Below are 24002 nucleotides of genomic sequence, written 5' to 3'. Positions count from 1 at the left end.
ACAACATGAGGATTATATAAAGAATATATATTATACTGCCATGCCATCTTGCTAATCGTAATTCAGATTCGCATCTTATTTATAGCTGCACAACATAGTTCTGTTAAATTGCTCTATACTACCAAAATTACAGGTTGGATAGGCGTGTAATGTGGTATCTTTCATTTTTTTCATTCATCTTCTCAATGATGAGTTGGTATGGTTTGTATTTTGGTCCATAATATGACAGAGATATACAATCTATAAAGGTAAATATTATATGTACTGCGTATTTTAATTTAAAAATGCAGCTCTTTAACCTTAATTTAATAAATTTACCCACCTTAGCTTACTGTTAGTTACAAAATCATTGGTCAATAATTACATGAATACAGGGGCGTACATTCCATGTAGGCAGAAACGCTGTGCCCATCCTAACTTACCCGTGTGACATATAAAAACGCAACCAGTACCTACCCTACATTACTAAGTAGTACCTAGTATACCCTACTACCTAACTCAGTAGAGTAGGCAGTATCCTACACTAATTAATTATCTGTCCAACCTTGCTTAACCTACTGATATAATTTAAGTAATAATAAATATATTTTAACATTTAAAAATATTAGTGGAATAGCCATTCGGCCAAATGTCCGGCTAATGAAATACACATGTTGGCAAAAAATACATGTATTCTATTAATGATTTCTTATGATTATTGTGTGTTTGTAACCACATACATTGTTTATTTTTCTATTATGGTATGATAAAAACTATGTCAATCAACACCTATTTTTACCTTGGTTACCATGGCAACGCACATGTGAAACATTCAAACATTAACATGTCAAACAAATAATATCGACAGTTGTTCTTCAAAAGATGGATCAGCTATAAATATTATACTAACTATAGTTTTAGATAAAGTTTATTGGGATAAAGATGTCTTTTAGAGATTCTAGGAGTAAGTATAACAAAACTAAAAAGTACCACAATTTAGTATTTTCATATTTGATATTACCCTGGACTTAAAACGCAGGACCGATGATGGTGCTTTGAGATAAATGATAAACTTCACTTTACATCAATTTGATTCAGTACATTATGTACTACTGGGCATGGATAAAAGGCAGAAGAAGAGTTTTAGAATAAAGGGAATTTCAGAAGCCATTTATTCTTATCATTGTCTTGGTAAACTGATTATTATTTTATTTTTCGAATTACACTCAATGTGTGTATAATATATTTGATTTATGTTCCTAGATTTCACAGAGCATCTTAGAGCTTTTGGATATCCACAGCATGTTTCACTTGAAAGTTTCAGACAACCAAATTTTCCACTGGTTGCTAGCTTATTAAAATGGTTGGTAGAACGTTTTGATCCAGAAACACATCTCGATGGTGGAATTAACACAATGGATGAGAGGATAATGATAATAAGATCTGCAGCTCAATTCATGGTGTGTCAAATATTCATTTTATTCATATTTTCTTATTCAAAACTTTTGGTAGAATTAATGTTAATTTGAGAAAACTTATTTCCAAACATTGTATGAGTTATAGTCATAAGTAAGCACTATTAAAAGGGTAATTTATGTTTTATATTGATAACTTACTTTTTGATACAGACAACAATAAACCTATGTTTTTAATAACCAGGATTTCACCAAGATATAAATGTATTATTTTTTGACATCTCATCAAAGATGAAGAAGAATATGGAAGTCTGGGCATTTACGGGGCTGACAACCGTCATAGGCTGGTTTAAGTGATCACTTTACACACATGTAACATTCACCAATTCTACCCATTATTGACAACCACACTACTCAAATTCTTGGACACACTCAAAATGTTGTAAAGATATAAATGGTGTTAAATTTTACCCTGACTATAGATATTTGTTAATTTCTCGGTAGTTATAAGTGTAGTGGTAAGAATCCTTTAAACCAATTGACAAAAATTTCTTCTGTAATAAAATAAATCTTTATAGTTATTGTAAAGCTTGAACATAAACAATGCTGTCCTACATTTGCTTTGTTTCAATTATTTTTTATAAAAAAACTAACATATGTTACTCGAAAATAATAAATGGTCCAATTACATTTCCTTTTTACTAATAATAGGTTTTTGTAAATATGATCGGTTTAGTCATAAATTTTTGTTAATTTTCAGATGACAAAGGCTAATATCAATCTAAACACAAAAAGGTTATATGGGGCGGATGGTTATGCAGTAAGAGAGTTATTGAAAATAACATCTGTGTTGTATGATGCTCTTAATGTTGCCAAAATTGAAAATGAAGAGTCTGTTGATGCTGAAGACCCGACTTTTCAATTTGATATATCATCAAAAGTAACACAATACGATACATACATTATACTTATAAATTTTACTTATTTTCTCTTGCAAGTATCCCAATATGTTTTTATGATTTTAGACTGACGATTTGAAAAAGGCTCGCCAACTTGCTACTGAGATAACGGCTAATGGAGCTGTCCTATATGATCTCTTGGGTAAAGAAGTTGATTACAAAGTAAGTATATGGGAATTTTTTTTTATTTTTAGTAAATTCTTAATGCTCTCATACCAACAAGCAATGCCTCGTCACCTATTAGTGATGACCCCTATATAAATAGGTAAAGGATTGGATGAGAAAAGGGTATGTTAAACTTCCTATAGGTTATTAGGGTGTGTTATAGACATAAAGGTAGATTTAAAATATCAACATGTTATCAAGGATGCCCTGGCATGGTAGATTAAAAGCACTAGGACTTAGACCACTGAAAAAATGGCAGAGGAAAGAGTATTTCTAAAATCTTAAATGGTTATTATGCCTTGAAAGATGCAAGAAATATGTCAAATAAATGCGGAGTCATTATTGGGAGCTCTGTCCTCCTCAATTCTACATCAACCCAAAAAAAAAGTTCAAATCTGGCAACATAGTTTCAAACTGGACTTGTTAAGCTTCTTGTCCACTCAAGTATGGTCAAGCAGTTTCTGTTTTTGAACAAAATATAGTTTTTTTTGTTTAAGTTTTACTTAGTAAATACCACTATTTCTTAAAATCTATTGTCACACTGTTTCGATGCATGTCACATCATTTTCAAACACCGTATATAAAACTAATTGTAAGTTTTAGATTTAGGTCCTTGGGATGTTGAAGGTTAAAAAGGGGTTAGGTAAATATAGTTTAATATAGGCACACTAGTTGAGGTTGCAAAACTATAACCAAATTATTTTTTTATGATTGTTGTGTAATTTAAATGGATTGTTGTGTAATTAAAGGATAAATTAAAGTTTTGCTAGAAAGAGAGGTTCGGAGAAAGGAAACGGGGCAGATTATTATAATGGTGAATATTTTGAACTAATCATTCAACCATTTATTTTTTCCTAGGAGATCCGTGAGCAAGCCATTAGTCGGCCATTGGATATGTCGGCCGTCGAGTCAACAGTAGAGAAAGCTTGCAGCGCGTATGAGAAGGAATTGTCTACATACAGGGAACAAATAGAGAATGTTGCTGCAAGTGAGGCATCGCTGGATTCTAAAATAGAAAAGAAAAAGGCAGAACTTGAGAGATCCGAGAAGAGACTTCAAGCCATGCAGAAGATCAAGTAAGTTGACATTTTTGTTTGGCCATAATAGATTGGTAAAGGTTTTGGTCGTAAGGAGTGGAAAAAATATTTTGTGCCAAATTTTAAGAACCAAGAGTAAGAACAAAACTATTCTCTTTGTAGTCAATAATGTAGTGTCACTGGTGCACTCTGCTAATATTTGATTTATTCATATTTTTAAACTTTATTTCATGTATCAGACCAGCCTACCAAGCAGAGTTTAAGAACTTAGAATTGGAGCTAGAAAAGTTATATGATGATTACATTTTAAAGTTACAAATTTTTGTTTGGCCATAATAGATTGGTAAAGGTTTTGGTCGTAAGGAGTGGAAAAAATATTTTGTGCCAAATTTTAAGAACCAAGAGTAAGAACAAAACTATTCTCTTTGTAGTCAATAATGTAGTGTCACTGCTGCACTCTGCTAATATTTGATTTATTCATATTTTTAAACTTTATTTCATGTATCAGACCAGCCTACCAAGCAGAGTTTAAGAACTTAGAATTGGAGCTAGAAAAGTTATATGATGATTACATTTTAAAACTACGATGTATTGAAGCATTAAAACAGCAACTTAGTACTTTGGAGGCCGCTGAAGCTGAGGTAAAAATAAGCTGTATATTTATTTTAATTTATATCCTTTCAAACAATGGTGCACTGACTAAAATAATTCATAGATATCTTTGTATCATGCATGTATATAATAATTATTCTCTTTTAAAGATTGCGGAAGAGAGGCGTACTGCTGCTTTAAAACTAATACAGAAATATGAAGCTGAAGATGTTCTAGTTAATATAAGTGATACAGGTAGAAATAATAACAATATTTTGAGTGTTTATTACAAATTTATCGTGCTTAAAATTTATTATTGAAATTCATTATAGATGAATATGATTATGAAGACAGTCCAAGAAAAGAATTGAAAGAAATCGAAAAGAGGCCGGAAACTAGGCCTAGAACACGCCTAAGAGTAAGAACTGCAGGTAAAGTTCCTTATATTCTTTTTGTCTATTATTCTCTTTTAGACAAATATGCTATGGTGACATTTCTCTGTCCATAATATTGTAGAAACAACCATCATGAATGATTGCTTTATTTAGTTGAAAACATAAGAAATTCATTATAAATATTTTTAAAACACAGAGAACAGATTTTCTCCTTTTAGCAAAATATTTATTTATTATTATTATTTTTTTTAAAGAGAAATATTTGTGTTTTTTATATTCAATTTCATACAATTTCTGTGAACCTAAGCGGCTCATTATTAGGAATTGGCATCAAATTGTGGTAGAGTGGATTCGTACCTAAAAACTCTGACTTAAGAGTCCGCGACACCAACCACGGGACCACAACCCGGCACAGTTATGTATGTTTATTCCTTTTTTCATAATATTATTTACAAGGCAATTTGTATTTAGAAAAATATACATATTTTATTTCAAACAGTATACAAAGTAATTAATAAATCCTTTAAGGTAACCATAGTTGGTAAATTTATGACTTGCTACATTTTTTAAATATAAAATTAAAAATGGTTTTTAATTGTGATAATGAAATTTGTCACACAAACCTAATTGTTTTTTGTTTTGTTTTGTTAATTGTTATTTCTCTGTGCGAAAATTTATCTCCGTTGCAAAGATAAATATTAGATTTCTGTCGGTGGTGAAAAAAAGTTAATATTTTGATTACAGCTGGTGCGGGAAGAGGAGAGCAACCAAAAGTATTTGGTAGTATGGCAGCTAAGGACGAATTTTCAATTGACGATTCTATCGGGGACGATGATGACATTATAGGAGATAATCTTGATGATGACGATATAAAGGCGTTGGATATGGGTAATTTTATAAATACCTTAGTGTATCTGTATTTCCTGAAAAGGTCGGGTGTATCGAAACCATAAAAATTAACACTTTGCAGATGATATAACCAATCAATTCAAGAAATCTCTATTGGAAATGATTTTTTAAAGAACTAACTATGTAACTAAACAAATAACGTTTTATGTATCATATAAGAATTTTCAAAAAATCATCAAACAACATGTGGTGGTAATATTCATGTACACTGAGGGATTACTATATCATCTCTGTTTATGTTAAAGTCTGAATGTTTTTATTCCAGTCAAACAAGATTCATTAAATTTAACTGCTCTCTGTGATCATTTAGTCAACTCAATAGATATCTTTATTCTTCCTTCTAACCCTCATCCGCACTCAATGGTGCATAGGGTACTGAACTTTATTGACACAGTGTTATCTTGATCATTACTACACGTTGGCAAAGTGATCACTCATGCGCTTCAGACACCAGTCCAGGGTAGTATTAAATAAATAATATAGTGTAAAATCACTAATATTGATTCTCACTCCCCTTGATAATCGAACCTTTTATTAGCATCGTTATAAGCAGCTTTAAAAATTACACTCTTTGATAAAACCGCTGATATTTTTTCTCCACCTCTATTCAAACTAAAATGGTGCATAGGGCACCACATCAGATCAATAAATTGTTAATTTAATCATTATTTGCATAAAGGCAAGGCAGTCAGTCCTGCGTTTCAGATTGTCAACCTTAATTATAAAATATCTATTTTATTACTTTAAAATATCTAAGCATGTACATAACTCTAACAAATCAATGTTGAAAAAAACTTTATAACTCTCTATGACAATATGGTTCCAGGTGGTTCTGATGACCTGGGTTCTCTGGGAAGTTCAGACGAGAGTGAACTACATGTCCGGGCCAGCGGGGGAGCACCCAGTCGTGGAGCGCGGGGGGCCCCGGGGGGGCAGGGTGCGAGGGGCACACTCGGCTCCAACCAATCCCTCAACAGGAGAGCCCCTTCTACTAAACCCATGCAAGATATATTAAGCGATGATGACTTTTGAAGTAACTTCAATAATGAATCTTTCAAATGTTCTCCACAAACGAAATGCTGTTAGCAATGTTTTGGTACTATACCTTGTGTCATTCTGATAACAGCACTGGAGATGGACACTGTAAAGGAATGGTTTGAAATGTTGATAAGAAGTGGATAGAATACACCATATAGGTACCTTAAATAATACCACAAACAAAATTATAATCTTTATTCAAATATTTACTATTGCAGTGTTCACTTGTTTAGAATACATGTCCGGGATACTGCCATGTGTGAATGTCGTCTTGAAGAGGAGGATCTATATCACATGTTCTTTGGGTGCCCGTTGAATTACGGCTACCCGAGCTTCCTTTCAGACCTCTTTAGCATAAACGTTCCATTTCCCACTAACATCTTAACCTTATTAACCTCCCCTAACAAACTTGTAAATAAAATTAATTGTAAATATCTTAAAATGAATTGTATAAATTAGTAAAGTAAAATAACTCACTAAACAAACTTACGTTACTAATAAAACTAACCCCACTAACAGGAATACTAACACTTGAAAGTCAAATGTAAAAGGTGTAGATAAAAAATAACTCGACACTGGCTATAACACCCAAGATGGGTGAAAAGCCATTAAAAAGAAGAAGAAGAAATATTTACTGCAAACTGTTTCCAATTTTTATTATTTTATCATTTGTTTGCACTAGTTTTCTTTTATTACTTAGTATCAGACCACATGGCAGTATCCATCTAGATTCATGACTGGCGTATTTTCCGAAGATCCTGTCGGGATACTTTTACTAAAAGGCTAAATTGAAGATTTATTGGTATATTTTCTAGGGCATCAATATCATTTCTTAATAATGGTGACATTTCCCTATGTATTGTGATGATGGCTAGCCTAATTCAGACTCATGTTGGTTATTGGCGAGAAGTGTAAATGACACACAATATACTAACTCTTTCAGCATCTAAAAAGCCATTAGAAGCTGTGTAGTTATTTGCTCTTTTATTAAAAATTTTAAGATCAAGCAAGGATTGTGTTTTTCTATTATAGTCCTTATAATTTCTTCAAAATACATAAGGTCTATTATAATTTTCCTTTCAATATTGTTTTTATTTCCCTCAATTCTAATGTTGTTTTATTAATCTCAATAAAACTATAAATTTTAATAAAATATTTTATTTAAAGTTCAGTATACACTTAAAAATTAGAAAATATACAGTTTTGCATATGAACTTAATTTATAACATTATTTTTTTATAATTTCAAAGAACACAAAACAAGGTTGAAATAAGTTACCTTTGTTATGACGTGTATAAACCAACAGCATTATTTTTATTAATATTTTTTCTTTATTCAATTGATCAACCTTATAATTCTTACAAAATATTTTATTCTATGTACAAGACTATAGTAAGTGTATAGTTGAGCACGGAAAATCTAATAATCAATAATATAAAATTATCAAAAAATATTTTCATCAAAATAATAAAATATTTATTTACACTTATTTATGACTATTTGATTTTGTAATCAAAGGTATGAAATGTACTTATAATTATTATAAAATATATGTAACTTCATTCATATAGTATTAATAATATCCGTACATATTACAATAATTGCTTCAAATTACAATACTTACAATGGCTTCAATATATTTTATAATCACTAGGCTTTTATGTAAAACATAACTTACTTTTAGACTGCAATTTAAAAAATATATATATTAAAAGGCACTAAAAAGCATCAGTTTGAATTGCGTTACTAAAAACAAATGCTTAACAGTACCACCCTTTGAGAAGGGTCAATGTTGTTTAAAGAACAACTGAAAGCGCCCTACATAACATGGCACTGAAAGCAAAAATACCTGAAAATCTAAAATGCGTCAGCTTAAATATTACAAATTTTGTATAGTGACTTGGTTTTGCAAATTAGCAATATAAATAACTTAAATTTGAAAATACAGCTGGTAAAATTAAAATGTTGGTTTCTTTTGTAAAGTACGTCTACATGGAGTTAGCCATTTAAATTGTAATATTACTGAAAAATGTTATAGAAGATAAAAATATTATGTATTTTCATTATAAAGTAAGATTTTACCTCAAGAAAAAATAAACTTAAGCCGAAATTCATGTGATAGTAAATTAATTCACCCTTCTTTTTAAAGATGTTGACTTTAGTGAACATCTTGTTTTATATTTATTAATAACCTTTTGTACATTTGTATACTGGAACCTTATAATTAATATACTTATGGGCAGTCTCAAAAATTATCTCATTTACTTCATCAATCTTGAATGTAACTTGGTAAAAAATTATGATAGCTAAATTTGAAATGCCATAAGCGACAAAAATATTAATATGGGATTGAGATTTTTTTAATATTAAATTTCGTAAATTGATAATATAAAAAAAATCGAACTGTTTTCTATTACTATATGAAAATACAAAATAAAAGAAATATTAACTTAAGTTCTCTAAATTACATGAAAACATTACTATGGAGTTACATAATAAATTTCTTGTTTTTATTGAATCTTAACATTAGGTTTTATATGTTATATTTTACAGGTTTTCAATTTTATATGTATACTCTGATGTTTTTTGCACACAAATTTAATATGCTGTGCATATGTATATTTCAATCTCAAATGAAATAGTTAATTGTCTACAATAGGATTCTTTTCAATACATTGTATCTTCTATCTTAACCTTTCTATAAACAATACCATTAAAGCGAAACACGTATTTTACATTGTGTAAGATTATACAGGTAAATAGCACATGGTTTAACGACAACATATTGTAATTTATTCTATTTGTTTCCTCTGCCAAGTTGTTAATTTTACAGCCATTGAATCATATCTATATTTATGACATCATTTAAGTAATAAAAATTACATTTGTTATTAGAATGTGAAATTTGTGTTTTATTTTTTTTCTGAATAGAAATTAGGCACTTTATTGCATGACATAAAGAGCGATGCGAGTTGTTGACCTTTTATAAAAGAAAAATAATGTACAAAATGATTGTCCTATATACTCATGGCCCTGGTTTCGAGAGTATTTATGTACATGATATCTCCCAGTTAGTATTATTTCTCTGGAATCCATTGCCTGGGACTAACTGAGAATATTTAATATTTGTTGCTGCGTCTTCCGCTGCTTGCTGAATCGAAGGCTGAAGATTCAGTCTTAATGGGGCTCCCTGAAGTGTGATCAGGAGTACCCTGACTATGCCTGCTCTCGTCACAGGCCGCTATAAACTGCTCCGCAATTGTCCTGAAATATTAATATCAGTTGGTTATTACATATTTTCTTTTTAAACAGGGTATAGATCGGAATTGGGTTTGTGGTTACTTGTGATTAGTATACGATACTAATAAGTATACTAATAACGGGCGGGGTTGATGAAAAAACTGCCTAATGACAATGTGTTGATCGTTAATTATATGAAGGCAAGGTGATCAGTCTTACGCTTCAGGTACAAGTTTAGGGTATTGAAATCTATCCCACCGCATTCCCAGATCTGATACAGAAGCATCCAGGCTTCCTGACAGACCTTCTCTTGCAAATTAATTTTTTTACAATTGTTTTATGTGCTAAGTTGCGAAATTTATAAAAAATGTGAAACAAAATTGTATCCAGATTTTACTGTTAATCCGATTTACATCCTCTGAATTTATATTTAAAAACTTTCAACAGGAATTTTGAAAACAACTCCAAGGTAATTTAAAATAAATATTATAGTGACAATTACTTTAATATTTATATTAACTCCTCTGGGAATGGTGCCCGTTACCTCCAGCTTGGTAGCCAAACGTGGTAAACGCTACACCTTATGGAGGTGAACAAAAACGACTTTCATACACCCCCAGTAAACCTCCCTATAACGTTGAGATAGGTACCGCGTTTATCAATCGGAACGTTGTAGAGGGTTACTGTTTTATAATTGTATTTTAATTTTAAATGACTCATTTCACTCTTTTCCACCGTTTAAAATGTAAAAATCCACTTTGAAAAATAACCACTTATGACATTTATTTATTTATTTAAACTTCATGTACAGAAAATAAATAAGTACATTGGCGGGCTATTGATATTGCTCAAAAGCAATATCTTCTAACCAACCAAAAAAAGACAAGTGATATTGATTAAAACGTTTGATACCATGTATAGCTGTTTGCAATCAGAGGGTACATAGTACTTAAACATAAAAAATATATAAATTACAAATTGATGATAATTATTTTTTTAATTGATTCCGCAGTCACTTTGTGGTAAAATCTATCCATTTTTAATTGATGTTTTATTTAGTAAATGTCAATATTTCTTAAAATCTACTCTGTGGCAAGTGCTTCAATGCATTACGCATCATTTTCAAACACCGTACTACGGTGTTTGAAAATGATGCGGAATGCATCGAAACACGTGTCATAGTAGATTTTAAGAAATAGTGGTATTTACTAAGTAAAAAATTAATTAAAAATGATGATAATAAGGAAGGCAAAGGATAAAGGGAGTTTAAGGAAGGAGGTAGAGGGAAAAACTAAGGGAGGAGGTTTGATGGACACTTAGGATTCAAATGATAAATAGTAATATCTCTGACGTTTCTTAAAAGTAATTAGAGAACATTACCTCTGATAATGCGGTACCTATCTCAACGTTATAGGAGGTTTTACTGTATTCTCATTTCAAAAGACTCCAAGAAGTAATGTTGATTGAGAATTGTCACCTGTCCAAGCCAGTGTAGGTCCTAATGACGTCCGCCTCCGTGACGGGCTTGTTCTTGGCCTGCTTGTGCGGGTGGCGTCGCTCGCCGGGCTCCGCGTCGCGGCGCTGCCGGTGGATGCGCTCCAGTGAGCGGGTGAGCTGGTTGCTGCGCCTCCTGCCGCCCTCTGTGCGAGGGGATGACGAACCGGAGTAGCGCTTGCGTTTTATACGGACCTGTAATCATACAATAATCAACATTAAAAAATATATATATTATTTTTTTTTAAATATTAAAAGCATTAACTTTGTGGATCATATCGATATATTATTTCGAGATATAAAAAGACTTTGTGTTTTGATCCACTCACATTTTTATTAACCAACTAGTTTCGGCAACAACATGTTGCCCTCTTCAGGGTTTAATTTATGACTAAATTATAAATAAAGTCATAAATTAAACCCTGAAGAGGGCAACAGGTTGTTGCCGAAACTAGTTGGTTAATAAAAATGTGAGTGGATCAAAACACAAAGTCTTTATTTCTCGAAATAATATAACAATTTATTTATTTACTTGTAATTTGTTGTCTTTATTGTTATTATTAGGCTTACCATACGTCCCGGTTTGACCGGGATTGTCCCGGTTTCAGACACGGGACCCGGTGTCCCGGCCGGTTTAGATTTTGTCCCGGTTTGCGCGAGCACTGTCTATTTATCTATTCATTTATTACGTTAGAATTATGAATATTAGAATTATGGGAAAACAGTTTTGTTTTGGACAGTTTTCTTGTTAAAAAGAATTTATTATTTGTCACAAATATTTTTGAATTTTTTTATTTGAAGTCGAGATTTTGTTCTAGAAGTATCTAAACTTATTGAATTGTATGAAAGCAGAACATTGATCAAGTACAAAAACTTAAAATTTTTAATGATCCAAATTGTGTCATATTTGAGGAGTCACTTAAAGCCCTCAAAAAATATAATTTGAGGGAAATTGGCATGAAGGTAGATACATAAATGTTTGTTTTACAGATTATTATTTCCCTAATACCCATACGTGTAGATTTTTTTTTATTAAAAAAAAAAACATTTATCAAATAAGATTATTCATTTATCATAAAAATAACAATGTTCGGAAAAACTGTAGTGAATTTGGTAAAAATGCGAACAATGTTAGATTTACGCTACAAAAAATTTCTTCCATATTGAGTAATAAAATTAAGTGTAAAAAATGAACTCTGACAAAGGTCGTGCTCATCAAATCTGTGACCAAAAAAGACAAACATTCAAAATTGATCCCAAGCCACGAGCACGAGCAAATTGAGCAGTCTGTCGACCCAGTTATGAAACCAACGCCATAAAGAATTCTGCGCGCAAAGCGACATTGCACGATGGTCGTTTTGTATGATTTTCACGCTTTTTGTGATTTTTCAATGCACATTTTTACATTTTATAATAGCGCCGACAGATTCTTGGCGAATACCGGTGCGTTGCGCTGTGCAATGGCGGCTTTAGTATTCAAAAGGAAAATTATGACGCAAGCTTCGGCCCATTATTTAGTAGTCGCCTAGTCACTGCCACTGAGGATCCTCTGCGGATTAGATACTTCGTATTCAAACAGCAACAATTTGCGATGCGAGGGCCGGAGTGTTTGAATTTTACATTCTAAATCTTTCATATCAAACAAATTTATATATCATCAAAGAGGTTTGTTACTCATTTTTATATCCAGTGTCTTAACGCGAGACTCTTCTCTTCTTAAGATCGGGAGAAATTTATCTGCTGTCACCGATTAATAAGAAAATAATTCGAGCCCAATAACAACATTAAACCACGGAAAATTAATCAAGAGAAGCTGGACTGTTGAAAAACATATTCAGGCCTTTTCTCCCGAATGAGGAGTATTTTAAATTTTATGACTTCCTCTTGATCTAGTCACCAATAGACTTCACCATACTAAGTATGTATGATCCCATATCTTGCGATAATTACTTATGAATCTAAGATTTGATGTCGAATACTACAAAACTTTTAACATCGAAATACTTTATTACTTTTTTAAATACGAGGGTACTTTATGGAAAGATATAAATGTAGTGTTTAGTCATATTTTCTTATTTTGTTTTTACCTTATGTTTATTTTTTCTCATTTGTTATATTTTCTCATTTGTTTATTTTAAATATGCTTCTTACCTTGTGTTTTCTCATTTATTTCTTTTAAATATGCTTCTTGTGCCTATTTATTATACCTGTTTATTGTTTTTATATTTTGCCATGTATTAGTATTAGTTTTGGTTATTTCAAAAAAATCTTTTTTGTTTCATTATTATTTGTGTTCCAGTCTTGTTAACCTTAATCCCATGTCCCAAAATGAGAAATAGAAATTACTCATCGGGAATATTATATGTATATATGATTTATGTATGTAATCTATTTTGAAATAAAAATAAAAAATAATTAAAACTCCTTAGTAGTTTTTTAGTGCCCACTCAAATACAGCAGATAAATAAGAGTCAGGTTGTGAGTTTAACGCAATTCGTAAAGGTAGACGAGGATTCACAAAACAGAATATCTTACTACAGTCGATGGTATTGCACTACTTGTATACGTGGATCATTTTAAAAAACTCGCCTCGGTGTGAAAACTCTTGTCCACTTTTTAAGTATTGCATATGACAGAGCGGATTCCGACATTTCTTCAAAGCTTTGTTACTCAGATAGGTATTTTATGAAAAATGAATAAATAAGTTATATTTAATAAGTAAAGGTGATATTCGGTTACTGGCCCTGTGCAATGTAGCGAACGTGAGTAATTTTCATTTGCCAATCTCCGTAGATTGACGAGTCGAGGTTTCCCAAGAAGCAAGAAGTTACGCAGCATACATAACTACATACATGCTATACTTGTACTCACAGTTTGACCAACAGTCAGCAGTGATTCGGCATTTCACTGCTCGGAAGACCAATACATAATAGCACCTAACAATAATACCTTTTCCGCAATCATCTCGACTAATGGGAACTTATCAACAAACAGGAGACGGTAATGGTGGTAATGGCAGACATCTTGTGGTAATATTATGATGACTTTAGCAATTATTTGATGCGCAAATAAAGCGAACATTATGGAAATGACAGCGCAATTTGGCGACCTCGTGTGTTTTCAAATGTTTGCCTGGTTTTATTGGGTAAGATTTTATTTTAGAATATTTCGTAAACGCAAACAGAGTTGTTTGTTTAATAATTACGAACGAATAAATGGATAATATTTGTATGTAAATTACACGCTAATGCCTAGTGACGAAGTGGTTTTGAGGTGTATCATGAATAAATAATCCGGCACGAATGACATAATGAAACACACACATTTTTTTAAAGTTGCAGTTATTATTTGCCTTGTTTTCGATGAATAGTACGAGGCATATTTTATATTTAGTATAATATACCAAATTAATTAACAAAGATGATGACCACAACTCTGTTTTGCATAAGGAACTAAAAGAAATATATAAAAATATTATTTCTATATTGTATATTCTAAAAAACAAAAAAATATCCAAAATACATTCCATGAAAAAATCAGGCTAAGAAAGACGGTGTTACCTCTTTGGCGGTAGCCCGGTAAATGAATTCTGTGTTTGCGAATATCCCCTTAAAGAATGAATTATAGTACAGAAAACTTAGCATGATCAAGCATCTCAAATAGGAAGAGGCAAAGAATGTTTGCAAAAACAGATTAGTGTGGCATTCTATCCCTACTGTGAGGCGGCGTGATGGTTAGTTAGTTATGATGTATTTTTAATTTTGACTAGATATTTAGATATTTTTATCATCTTTCATATCATGTCAAACATTTGTAGTTATTAAAACTTACGACGTAATATAACACAATATTTATCTAGTATAATTTGACTTCAACGAAATTAAATCGTAATCATCTTCGTTGATCGCATGCTGACATGAAATAAAACGATTTACTCTCGATACTATCTATTGTAATGGCGTTAGATAACCACTGCGGTTCCCAAGTAATCTGCGGAACCATTCACCCGATAACCAGTAATAATTATTATTGCAGAATAATATTATAATTGACAGGAGAGCCGAAGGAAATCGGCCCACGCAGAAACGCCCGCACCGACAGTAATTCTTTACGCCTGTAGCACGGCAACATGCATTGCATCTAAAATGTACACTGAAGTAAAGTGAACAAAATATATGTATTCAATGCAACTTAGATACATGACATTGATATAACAATCTAATTCTACAATTTCCTTACACAATTTTGTACCCCTAAGAAGGCAATTGCCACAGTGGCTAAAATGTTTTATAAAAGTATTCTTTGTTTTAAGTGAAACGTTTTAGGCGGCGATTCGATAGTCGATAATTGGGCGAGAATTAAGAGTGAAATTTAAAAGATGCGTCACATTTATAAGGCTCATTTCGTTCTTCTTATATTTTATTATCTAACCTTTATCCGCACCCAATGGTGCAAAGGGCATCATATTGACGCAGTGTTATCTCGATTGTTACTTACATGAAGGCAAGGTGACCACTCCTGCGCTTCAGGGACAGCCCAGGGTTAAATAAATATAAGAGTGCAAAATCACCTGTATTTATTTTTACTCCCCCTTGGGGAATCGAACCCGGGATCTCCAAAGGTAGCTAACTACGCTAACCATTACACCACGGAGGCATACAAATCTTTTATATTTTAATTATCACAAACCATTCATATCAGTATTACCAATTAAATCACCTATCGATGGCATTGTAAATATTAAAATTTCCATGGTAGAAATGAACCGGATATTTTTTATGCATTTTTTTTGCTCTCTCCTCTGTCTCACATGAAATATATATTTTTTTTAAAAAGTTTTATTTCTATCACGTATTTAAAAAAAATATATTTACCATGTCATTGATCGGATAGGCAGGGTACATCGGTCCATGGTGTGGGTAGATCATGGGGGGGCCATGTGGGTCTGGCATTAGCGGCAGGGTGGCGTAGCCCATTCGGGCAGAGGGGACGGGAACCATAGCCATCTGCATTGGACGGCTTAGCTGTAAAAAAAGACATATATTCAATTAGACCAGGCATGGGCAACCTTTTCTAGGACAAATCTGAGGACAAATTATCATTCTGCCTTCAAGTCAAGGGCCGGATCAGAGTATTAACATAATTAAATTATATATATATATATATATATATATATATATATATATATATATATATATATATATATATATATATATATATATATATATATACAGTGGGTGGCGAAATTATTAGGGACACTTCGAATTTCCTGTAATTTTTATGATTAAATTAATTTAATGAGCATATTATTAGGTTTTTTGATAATTATTTTATTGATTGGGGTGCTTTATTTAGAATATAGAAACAATATGATTGTGTATTTAATAACAGCAATTTATTTTTATCATAAAAAGCGATTATTCAACAATTTCAGAAAAACCTTAATATTTAGTGATAACACCCTTTGCTGCGATTACAACATCCAAGCGTCGGGGCATGCTTTCTATGCAGATTTTTGCATTGTGCCGAAGATTAGGATTATTACGCCATACTCTGATAAAAGTTTCTATCAGTTGCCGCTTGGTGGTGATGACTTATTTAGCAATCTCCCGTTTCGTTAGCCCCTAAAGGTTTTCAAATTTTTATTTTTATTCCGCGACATCAGAAAAAAAAAACAAATATCTTAAAAATATATAAAAAATGCAAACTTTCCGATATATCAAAATCGGGATTATTTTTCATATTCAGTTAATAATGCAAAGTAATAAAACCCTTTTATTTATTTTTATTTAGACTACATTAATTAGAATATTAATTTTAATAATATCTTTAAATTTTATGTCCTTTTTTAAAAACCATTTACCTTAAAACATATTAATAATTAATTTATGAATAATTGAGTTTCAGAAATATAAATAACGTATGCTGATTTTACATGTAATATACGTAGGTACTCGCATATCCGCCGTGTTCGCAACATCAAACAACACAAGTGTTAAAATAGAAATTATCCTTGGAATTTTAGCTCGATACAAAATAAGCTGTAATCAACTTTCCTCGTAATAATTCATTATTATTAATACATAATTGTAAGTCTCGCGTTTAACAGAAATCTGAGATTAATAATAAGATAGTAAAGAATAATAGCGCGGGGCAGATAGGATCGGATATGAGGCGCTCTGCAGTGCCTACTTGTAGGTGTGGCTACTTATTCACAGATAGACGTTTGCTGAAAATTTAATAACCGCTGCATTTAATAACTAGATACGATGATGTACAGGCCGACTACAACTTGCACATATAAATATGGAGAAATTTCGCTATTCGTTCTACTATTTATTCGCACAGCTAAACCTTCGCTTTTTCTGTCGATTATAATTTAATGTTCAAATTTTAAGGTCTTAAAATGCAAGCAGACCGATGATTGGTTCGATTATACCATTCTCAAATAGAATAGGTAAAATTATATACTAAATGTAGTAAATCTCTTGCACACAGAAATGAAGGGTAACAGATCACCTATATACTGCCAAGACACCCCCTATTGTTCAATGCAATGAAATCATGAACCAAGCTGTAATAGTGTGCTCCAGATCGCCTATTTCTGTTTGCGTGTTCAATAGAAGGCACTGCCTCCAGAAAACAATGTTGTGTAAGCAACATTAACATATAATAAAGCGTGTTTAATTCACGAAACTTGTCTCGAATCACATTCGGGTTTGTAATGATATTCGCGTTGATTTAGCACCACGAAACCATGTTTATTTTGTGGCAAACGATAATACACGTTCAAAATCCGACGCAAATTTTGTACGAATAGCGAAATTCTACCGTGCATTACATCCCAACACTATTGTGAGAGTGTGGAGTGCATAGTGAATAGTGCCAACCTTACAATACATTTTCATGCTTAGATCTGATGTTACTAACTTATAATTACGTATATAGTTAAAAGCAAAATGCCGAGTGAAGTTCTCGATATTATCCATTATGTTCCTGCCAATGCCAATGCTTGATTATAGATGGAGTAAAGAAAGACATTTTACGTTTTATCTAATGAAAACTGGTATACCATACGTAAAGCTACAAGCCGTCGGAAGTTTTAATGAAATGAGAAAATCTGTTGCTAGAGGGTGTTCTAAATAAATTTCAATAATATCCACGAAAAGTTAACGACCATTATTGTAAATAGAAATTGATTACTTTTTGGTTTTGAAATCTACAAACCCACAAAAATAATTTTGACATATTGTTAATATGATAACTGAAATAATACTTCAATCGTCTCCTATATCGCTCACTCCTTTCAAGAACGTCATAAATCAAAATACTTGATTTTTCAGGAGAACGTTTTTAAAGTTTAAGAATATAATAAAATGTATTAAAAATAAATATCAAGCCACTTATTGAATTTTTTACTGCACAACAGATCTTTTTAGGTAAAACCTGAAGTTTTTTTTCCATTTGAAAAATATTTAGTATATTTAAAAAAATAATTAAACAATACATTTTCTTCAAAATGCAAAAACAACATTTTCTGCCCTGTAGCGGGTAAATATTAAGTTAAAAATATGCCTCTTTTGCTGGGATATAGTACATTTTCTGGGCATTCCGAAAACATGCACAACTGAAAATTGACGAATTTTGATTTATGACGTTCTTGAAAAGAGTGAGCGATATGTTAAGTGTTGATAATTCGGAAAGAATATTACGTACAATAATAAAAATTCTTTGATATTTACTTCATAAGAATTTTGCTAGATGTCTCTTTAAATAGCATTTGGTTGGAGGCTTGGAAATTTAATATATTTACAAGCTCCAAGAATCAAGTTGTATTTATTGATATTTGAGCATATGCAGAAAACACTATAAAAGAGTTTAAAATGATTACTTAAGCCAGCCGATGATAGGTTGTTAACACTGTAAATGACCTAGACATCCATATTACCTTCAATATAATTTCATAAATATAATTTCTACTTGAACGTAGAACATAAAACTTTTGGGTGTTAATTAAATTATTATTATTATTATTAGTATTGTAAAAAGTATTTAAGTTTATTTCATTTGAATCTACAAATTAATTAATTTATTAGCATTGCAAATCTCTTACAGAATATTGAGGAATTATAAACAATATAAAATATATTTATACGATTATTGTATTAATATTCGATTAATTTTTCAGTTATCGAAGCTTGATAAAGTGACGCGGTAATTTACTAAAGAAACTATAATTTAAACTTGGGGGAGAAGTATTGTTCCATTGTTATTTTTTATTATTTTATTTTTAGCATAAAAATAAGGTTTTGAGAATTACACCATAGTATGTAGTGGCAAGTGAATTAAACACTTTTGTATTTATATTAATAACATCTCAGTTGTTGTAATGTGCACCAAGGCGGGGTGAACCATCTTATCACACAGTCCATCTAAAGTTTTATACATCTTTGTGATTTCATCTCTAACCACATGTTAACTTTAAGATTACACGTCTTCTACGTCGGAGCGATTCTCAGTCCGAGTCCGAGAAATATATTATTTTGCTTCATTTCTGACAGCATCGCCTACGCTCCAAAATATCGCGTTATATTTTGTTAATAAATTAATTAATAAACACGAGGATATAAAGTATCTATCTTTATTTTTGTTTGAGAGCGAAAGGTTTGAAAGGACATTAATTATTGTGAAAGAACGTATTTAATGTGTGATATATTTATAGAAATATAAAAAATAAAACAATAAGTGAGTAAACAATGTAAGATGTTTTATGATATGATTATACACATGTCGCTCACTCCTTTCATCAACGTTATATCTCAAAAAACTTGATTTTTCAGGATATCGTTTTTAAAGTTTAAAAATAAAATGAAATGTAATTAAAATAAATATCAAGCCACTAATTGAACTTTTTACTGTGCAACAGATCTTTTTAGGTAAAACCTGATTGTTTTTTCTGCATTTGAAAAATATTTAGTACATTAAAAAAAAGAAACAATACCTTTTCTTTAAAATGCAAAAACAACACTTTCTGCCCTGTAGGGGGTAAATATTAAGTTAAAAATATGCCGCTTTTGCTGGGATATAGTACATTTTCTGGGCATTCCGAAAACATGCACTGAAAATGGACGATTTTTGATATATGACGTTGTTGAAAGGAGTGATGAAAGAAAAAAGGAGCGATGTGCGTGCGTGTATATATATATATATATATATATATATATATATATATATATATATATATATATATATATATATATATATATATATATACATACATATATATATATATATATATATATATATATATATACATACATATATATATATATATATATATATATATATATATATATATATATATATATATATATATATATATATATATATATATATATATATTTATATATAAAACATAAATCATTTATTCAACAGCATTGGAAGGTACCTTTTTCTCCCATATAATAATGGTATTATACTCAATCTAATATGTGATGCGAGTATATGGAAAATCAAAAGAAGAAAAAAAGTTATTTGAAATAATAAATACATTAATAAACACAACCTCAAGCGTTTTCGCATTTAAAAATAATTTATCAGTATATGTTAGTTGCTTCATTAGTATCTTAAATAATAATTATTATACGTACATCAGTAGATGATAAATAACAAGAGTAAATACTTTATAGTATCAGATAATCCTACCGATTTAATCCAGAACCCAGAAGCGACGGAGATCAATCTGGAGATAAACGTTGTACTAAACATAAAGGTGTGCAAGTAGGTACAACTAACTGTTCGTTAACTCTGTTCATACAAAATAATAAATTTGCGCTCTCGTTAACGCTCTGACGACTCTATTATTCTAGTAACATTTTTTTAAACCACTTCGAGATCTGCTTCACAATGCAACTCCTTTTATATTATTTTCTAGCTTGGTACAAGAATATATTGTTGATTGAAATTGCGAAAAATTTAAGTTTTTTTTAATGTTTCTTTCAATTAAGTAGACGCCAAATTAAATTTGGTCAATAAACTATCGTGTCAATTTTTTTTTATCGTAAAATAGTAAATTTAAAGAAAATTAATATAATCAAATACAAACACGAAGAAACACGAAGTTTTATCGTTTGAACTTAGTTATATATTATAGTATAAAAGTCTCAAATTAAATCAAAACAATTTTTTTCTTCTGACCTTTATTCGCATCAAATGGTGCATAGGGCACTGCATCACATCAAAGCAGTTTCACATTGATGATAAATTACTTGAAAACAAAAAATGATCAGTTGTGCGTTATGAGTATTGGTCCAAAGTAGTATAAAATAAATATTAAAGTGAAAAATCATTGATATTTGTTTTGACCCACCTAAGAATCGAATCCAGGACCTCCTACACGAAAAAGGATTAACCACTATTTTACGGGGGTGGACAAGATTACAATAAAATAACAGTTACAATGTAAACCTTATATCCTATGACTTAGTACATAGTTCAAGGTTTTGGACGTGAGTTAATATTTACCAAAGAAGCACTAATATTTAGGAGCCAACAAAATATACAGATGTGATCAGCTATGACAATGACCTATGTTGACCCACACATTTACAAGAGCTTTACGCAGAAAAACTTTACTTCCTAGCACCAAAAATATGCAAAACGATGCCTTTAACCTGTAAAAATTCCATTAGTTTGGTAATTATGGCTTTTTATGTTCTGTTATATGTATAACTGTATTTAAAATCATTTAAGCGTTTCAAAAATGTAGTACATACTTAACTTTACATACTTTTCGTATGGCGTTTGGCAAGAAGTGTTTTTCGGCAACACAGGCCCAAAGAGCCGATATACATATTATTTAAATGTCCATAAAAAATCATATCAACAAAACACGTAAGAAAATAATAACGTAAAAAATACTGTGCAAGGTTTATAAAAATATATCAATTTAAATTATGTACAACAATGGCATAATTGATATTTTAATTTATTCTAAAAAAATGCATAGTGTGTGATTATTATATTAATATATTCGAGATACTAAAAATGAATATAAATTTCTCACGCATTCAGTAAAGAAGCAGGAGTGTGTTAGAATAAAATTTATGTGCCCTTAATGAAAAAAAATGGATTAATTCTCTGAAAATAAATTACATGTTATTTAATTTGAATGCATAATCTTGATTAAGACTTCAGTTTTTTTACCAATTATAATTCTTAAACAAACAGAGAATAATTCATGAAGTGTATGTACCGCTGTGTGTTTTTAATTGATTAAAACAATTAGAGGAAAACATAACATTGTTCTTGTTCAGCCGTCCAGCGATTAGGTATGTTTTTATCTGGGTTAAGAGTAGTACAAACGTACGCAGATCCCATTCAACGGTACATATGACGAATACTGGTCCATTGTGTATTCTTTTCAAATATTTATTAAATAATACTCCCGCCACCATAACAAATTATTTATGTATGGCTGATTTTAACATTGGACTTTTAGATATATCAATTACAGGGACGGGAGACGCACAGGATGAACTTTTGTTAAATGCCAACTGTAACTTAATTTCAAAATAAAATCTAAACACTTAATTTATACATTAAATGTTAAAATCAAGCACTGATTTTAAAATTCTACTTAATTGCAATTTATTGGTAAAAACACATAAAAATAAAATTTGTGACAATTGTTTCGCCTTGTTATGTCATCTTGAAACTAATGTCTTTTTGTATATAAATTGAAATTTAATATGTACATCAATTAAAATGAAGTTCTACAAAATAAACGCCAAATCTATGAATATATAAATAATCTAAACACTTTTTTAAGATCTCTTTGGAGTTTATTAATGTAAATATGACTTGTTGCTAGAACTACAGATGTTCTCGAAGCAAGTCGTGTTTACATTCATAAACTCAATGTTTTATAACAAGTGTTTTATAAATCATCATGTTATTCCATAAAGTTAATGCCTTATTCATAAATTGTGTTTTAAAAAAAACTACTTTTCCTCCTCCATTTTGTTTCAATTTGTAATATACTTAACCCAGTTTCACTTTACGTCATTTGTTTTTTTTTTCTTCAAATACTCTTTTATTCTTCTAGGTAGTGAATAAGGAATTAAAATATATATTTAAAAAAAACATTATTAATTCCTTGTAAATTTATCGCAGAGTAATTTTATTTTTTAAAAATTTCATCTTGAAAATAGTTAACATCTGAAGGAGGTTATGTCTCATTATTATGTCATTTTGTTGACGTATTCGGTATTAACACATATTCTCTTAAGGTTTCTAGAGTTCGAAGAAAACCCTTCGAATAACTCAATAAAATTAATAGTATACGAACTATAGTTCGTCCGAACGTTAAATATAATATACGAATAGGGAAAACGTGTTTTTTCTTTCTAATCTTATATTTAAAACAAAATCTTCTGATTGACAGCCCTGGGCTATGCGTAAAGTTCGGATAATTAATTACACCACGCTGATACAAACAGCATAATACAAAGTTATAATAATAAGTGCAATATTTCATGAAACATTCTTACTGTAAGTAAGAATGTTTCATGAAATATTGAATGTAAGTTTGTTGTATTAATTAATTCCGATGTAAGAAACTATTTTTCATGTCAAATCTACCAATTACTGTTTAATCTTGATATTGCCGCCATAGAAAAAGTATTATAAATAGGAAAAAGAAGAAAATTAAAGTGAAATATAGAAATTTGTTGTACGATTACTCATGGAAAATATAAATAAAATATAGTTGTAATTATT

At 30.6% G+C, this 24002-nt stretch overlaps 2 protein-coding genes across 2 annotated transcripts in view; one reads left to right on the top strand and one right to left on the bottom strand.

Moving 5' to 3' along the window:
• Window positions 1-42: 42 nt before the first annotated feature.
• Window positions 43-8840, top strand: Cluap1 (clusterin associated protein 1). Its single transcript, XM_088269468.1, has 10 exons — window positions 43-943; window positions 1243-1439; window positions 2155-2334; window positions 2420-2515; window positions 3377-3594; window positions 4064-4196; window positions 4317-4401; window positions 4479-4577; window positions 5286-5429; window positions 6277-8840. The coding sequence occupies exons 1-10, from the start codon at window positions 922-924 to the stop codon at window positions 6480-6482; spliced, it is 1380 nt and encodes a 459-aa protein (XP_088125594.1). The 5' UTR covers window positions 43-921; the 3' UTR covers window positions 6483-8840.
• Window positions 8841-9398: 558 nt separating this feature from the next.
• Window positions 9399-24002, bottom strand: part of LOC148303732 (uncharacterized) — a 100204-nt gene continuing 85600 nt past the window's right edge. The window contains exons 4-6 of the mRNA XM_088269466.1: window positions 16097-16246; window positions 11206-11417; window positions 9399-9752 (exon numbers count right to left, since the gene is read on the bottom strand). Coding sequence (XP_088125592.1) covers window positions 9608-9752; window positions 11206-11417; window positions 16097-16246 — 507 coding nt within the window. The 3' untranslated portion in view covers window positions 9399-9607. The remainder of the gene's footprint in view (window positions 9753-11205; window positions 11418-16096; window positions 16247-24002) is intronic.

The sequence above is a fragment of the Brachycentrus maculatus genome, unplaced genomic scaffold, assembly GCF_059751285.1.
Source record: "Brachycentrus maculatus isolate JH-2025_06_01 unplaced genomic scaffold, ASM5975128v1 h1tg000353l, whole genome shotgun sequence".
Taxonomy (NCBI): domain Eukaryota; kingdom Metazoa; phylum Arthropoda; class Insecta; order Trichoptera; family Brachycentridae; genus Brachycentrus; species Brachycentrus maculatus.
This window is presented reverse-complemented; position numbering and strand designations above follow the sequence as displayed.

Coding starts and splice junctions, on each gene's coding strand:
- Cluap1 (XM_088269468.1), top strand. CDS start 922: ATGTCTTTTAGAGATTCTAGGA. Junction 2,516..3,376: donor GTAAAGAAGTTGATTACAAA/GTAAGTATATGG, acceptor ATTTTTTCCTAG/GAGATCCGTGAGCAAGCCAT. Junction 5,430..6,276: donor TATAAAGGCGTTGGATATGG/GTAATTTTATAA, acceptor ATATGGTTCCAG/GTGGTTCTGATGACCTGGGT.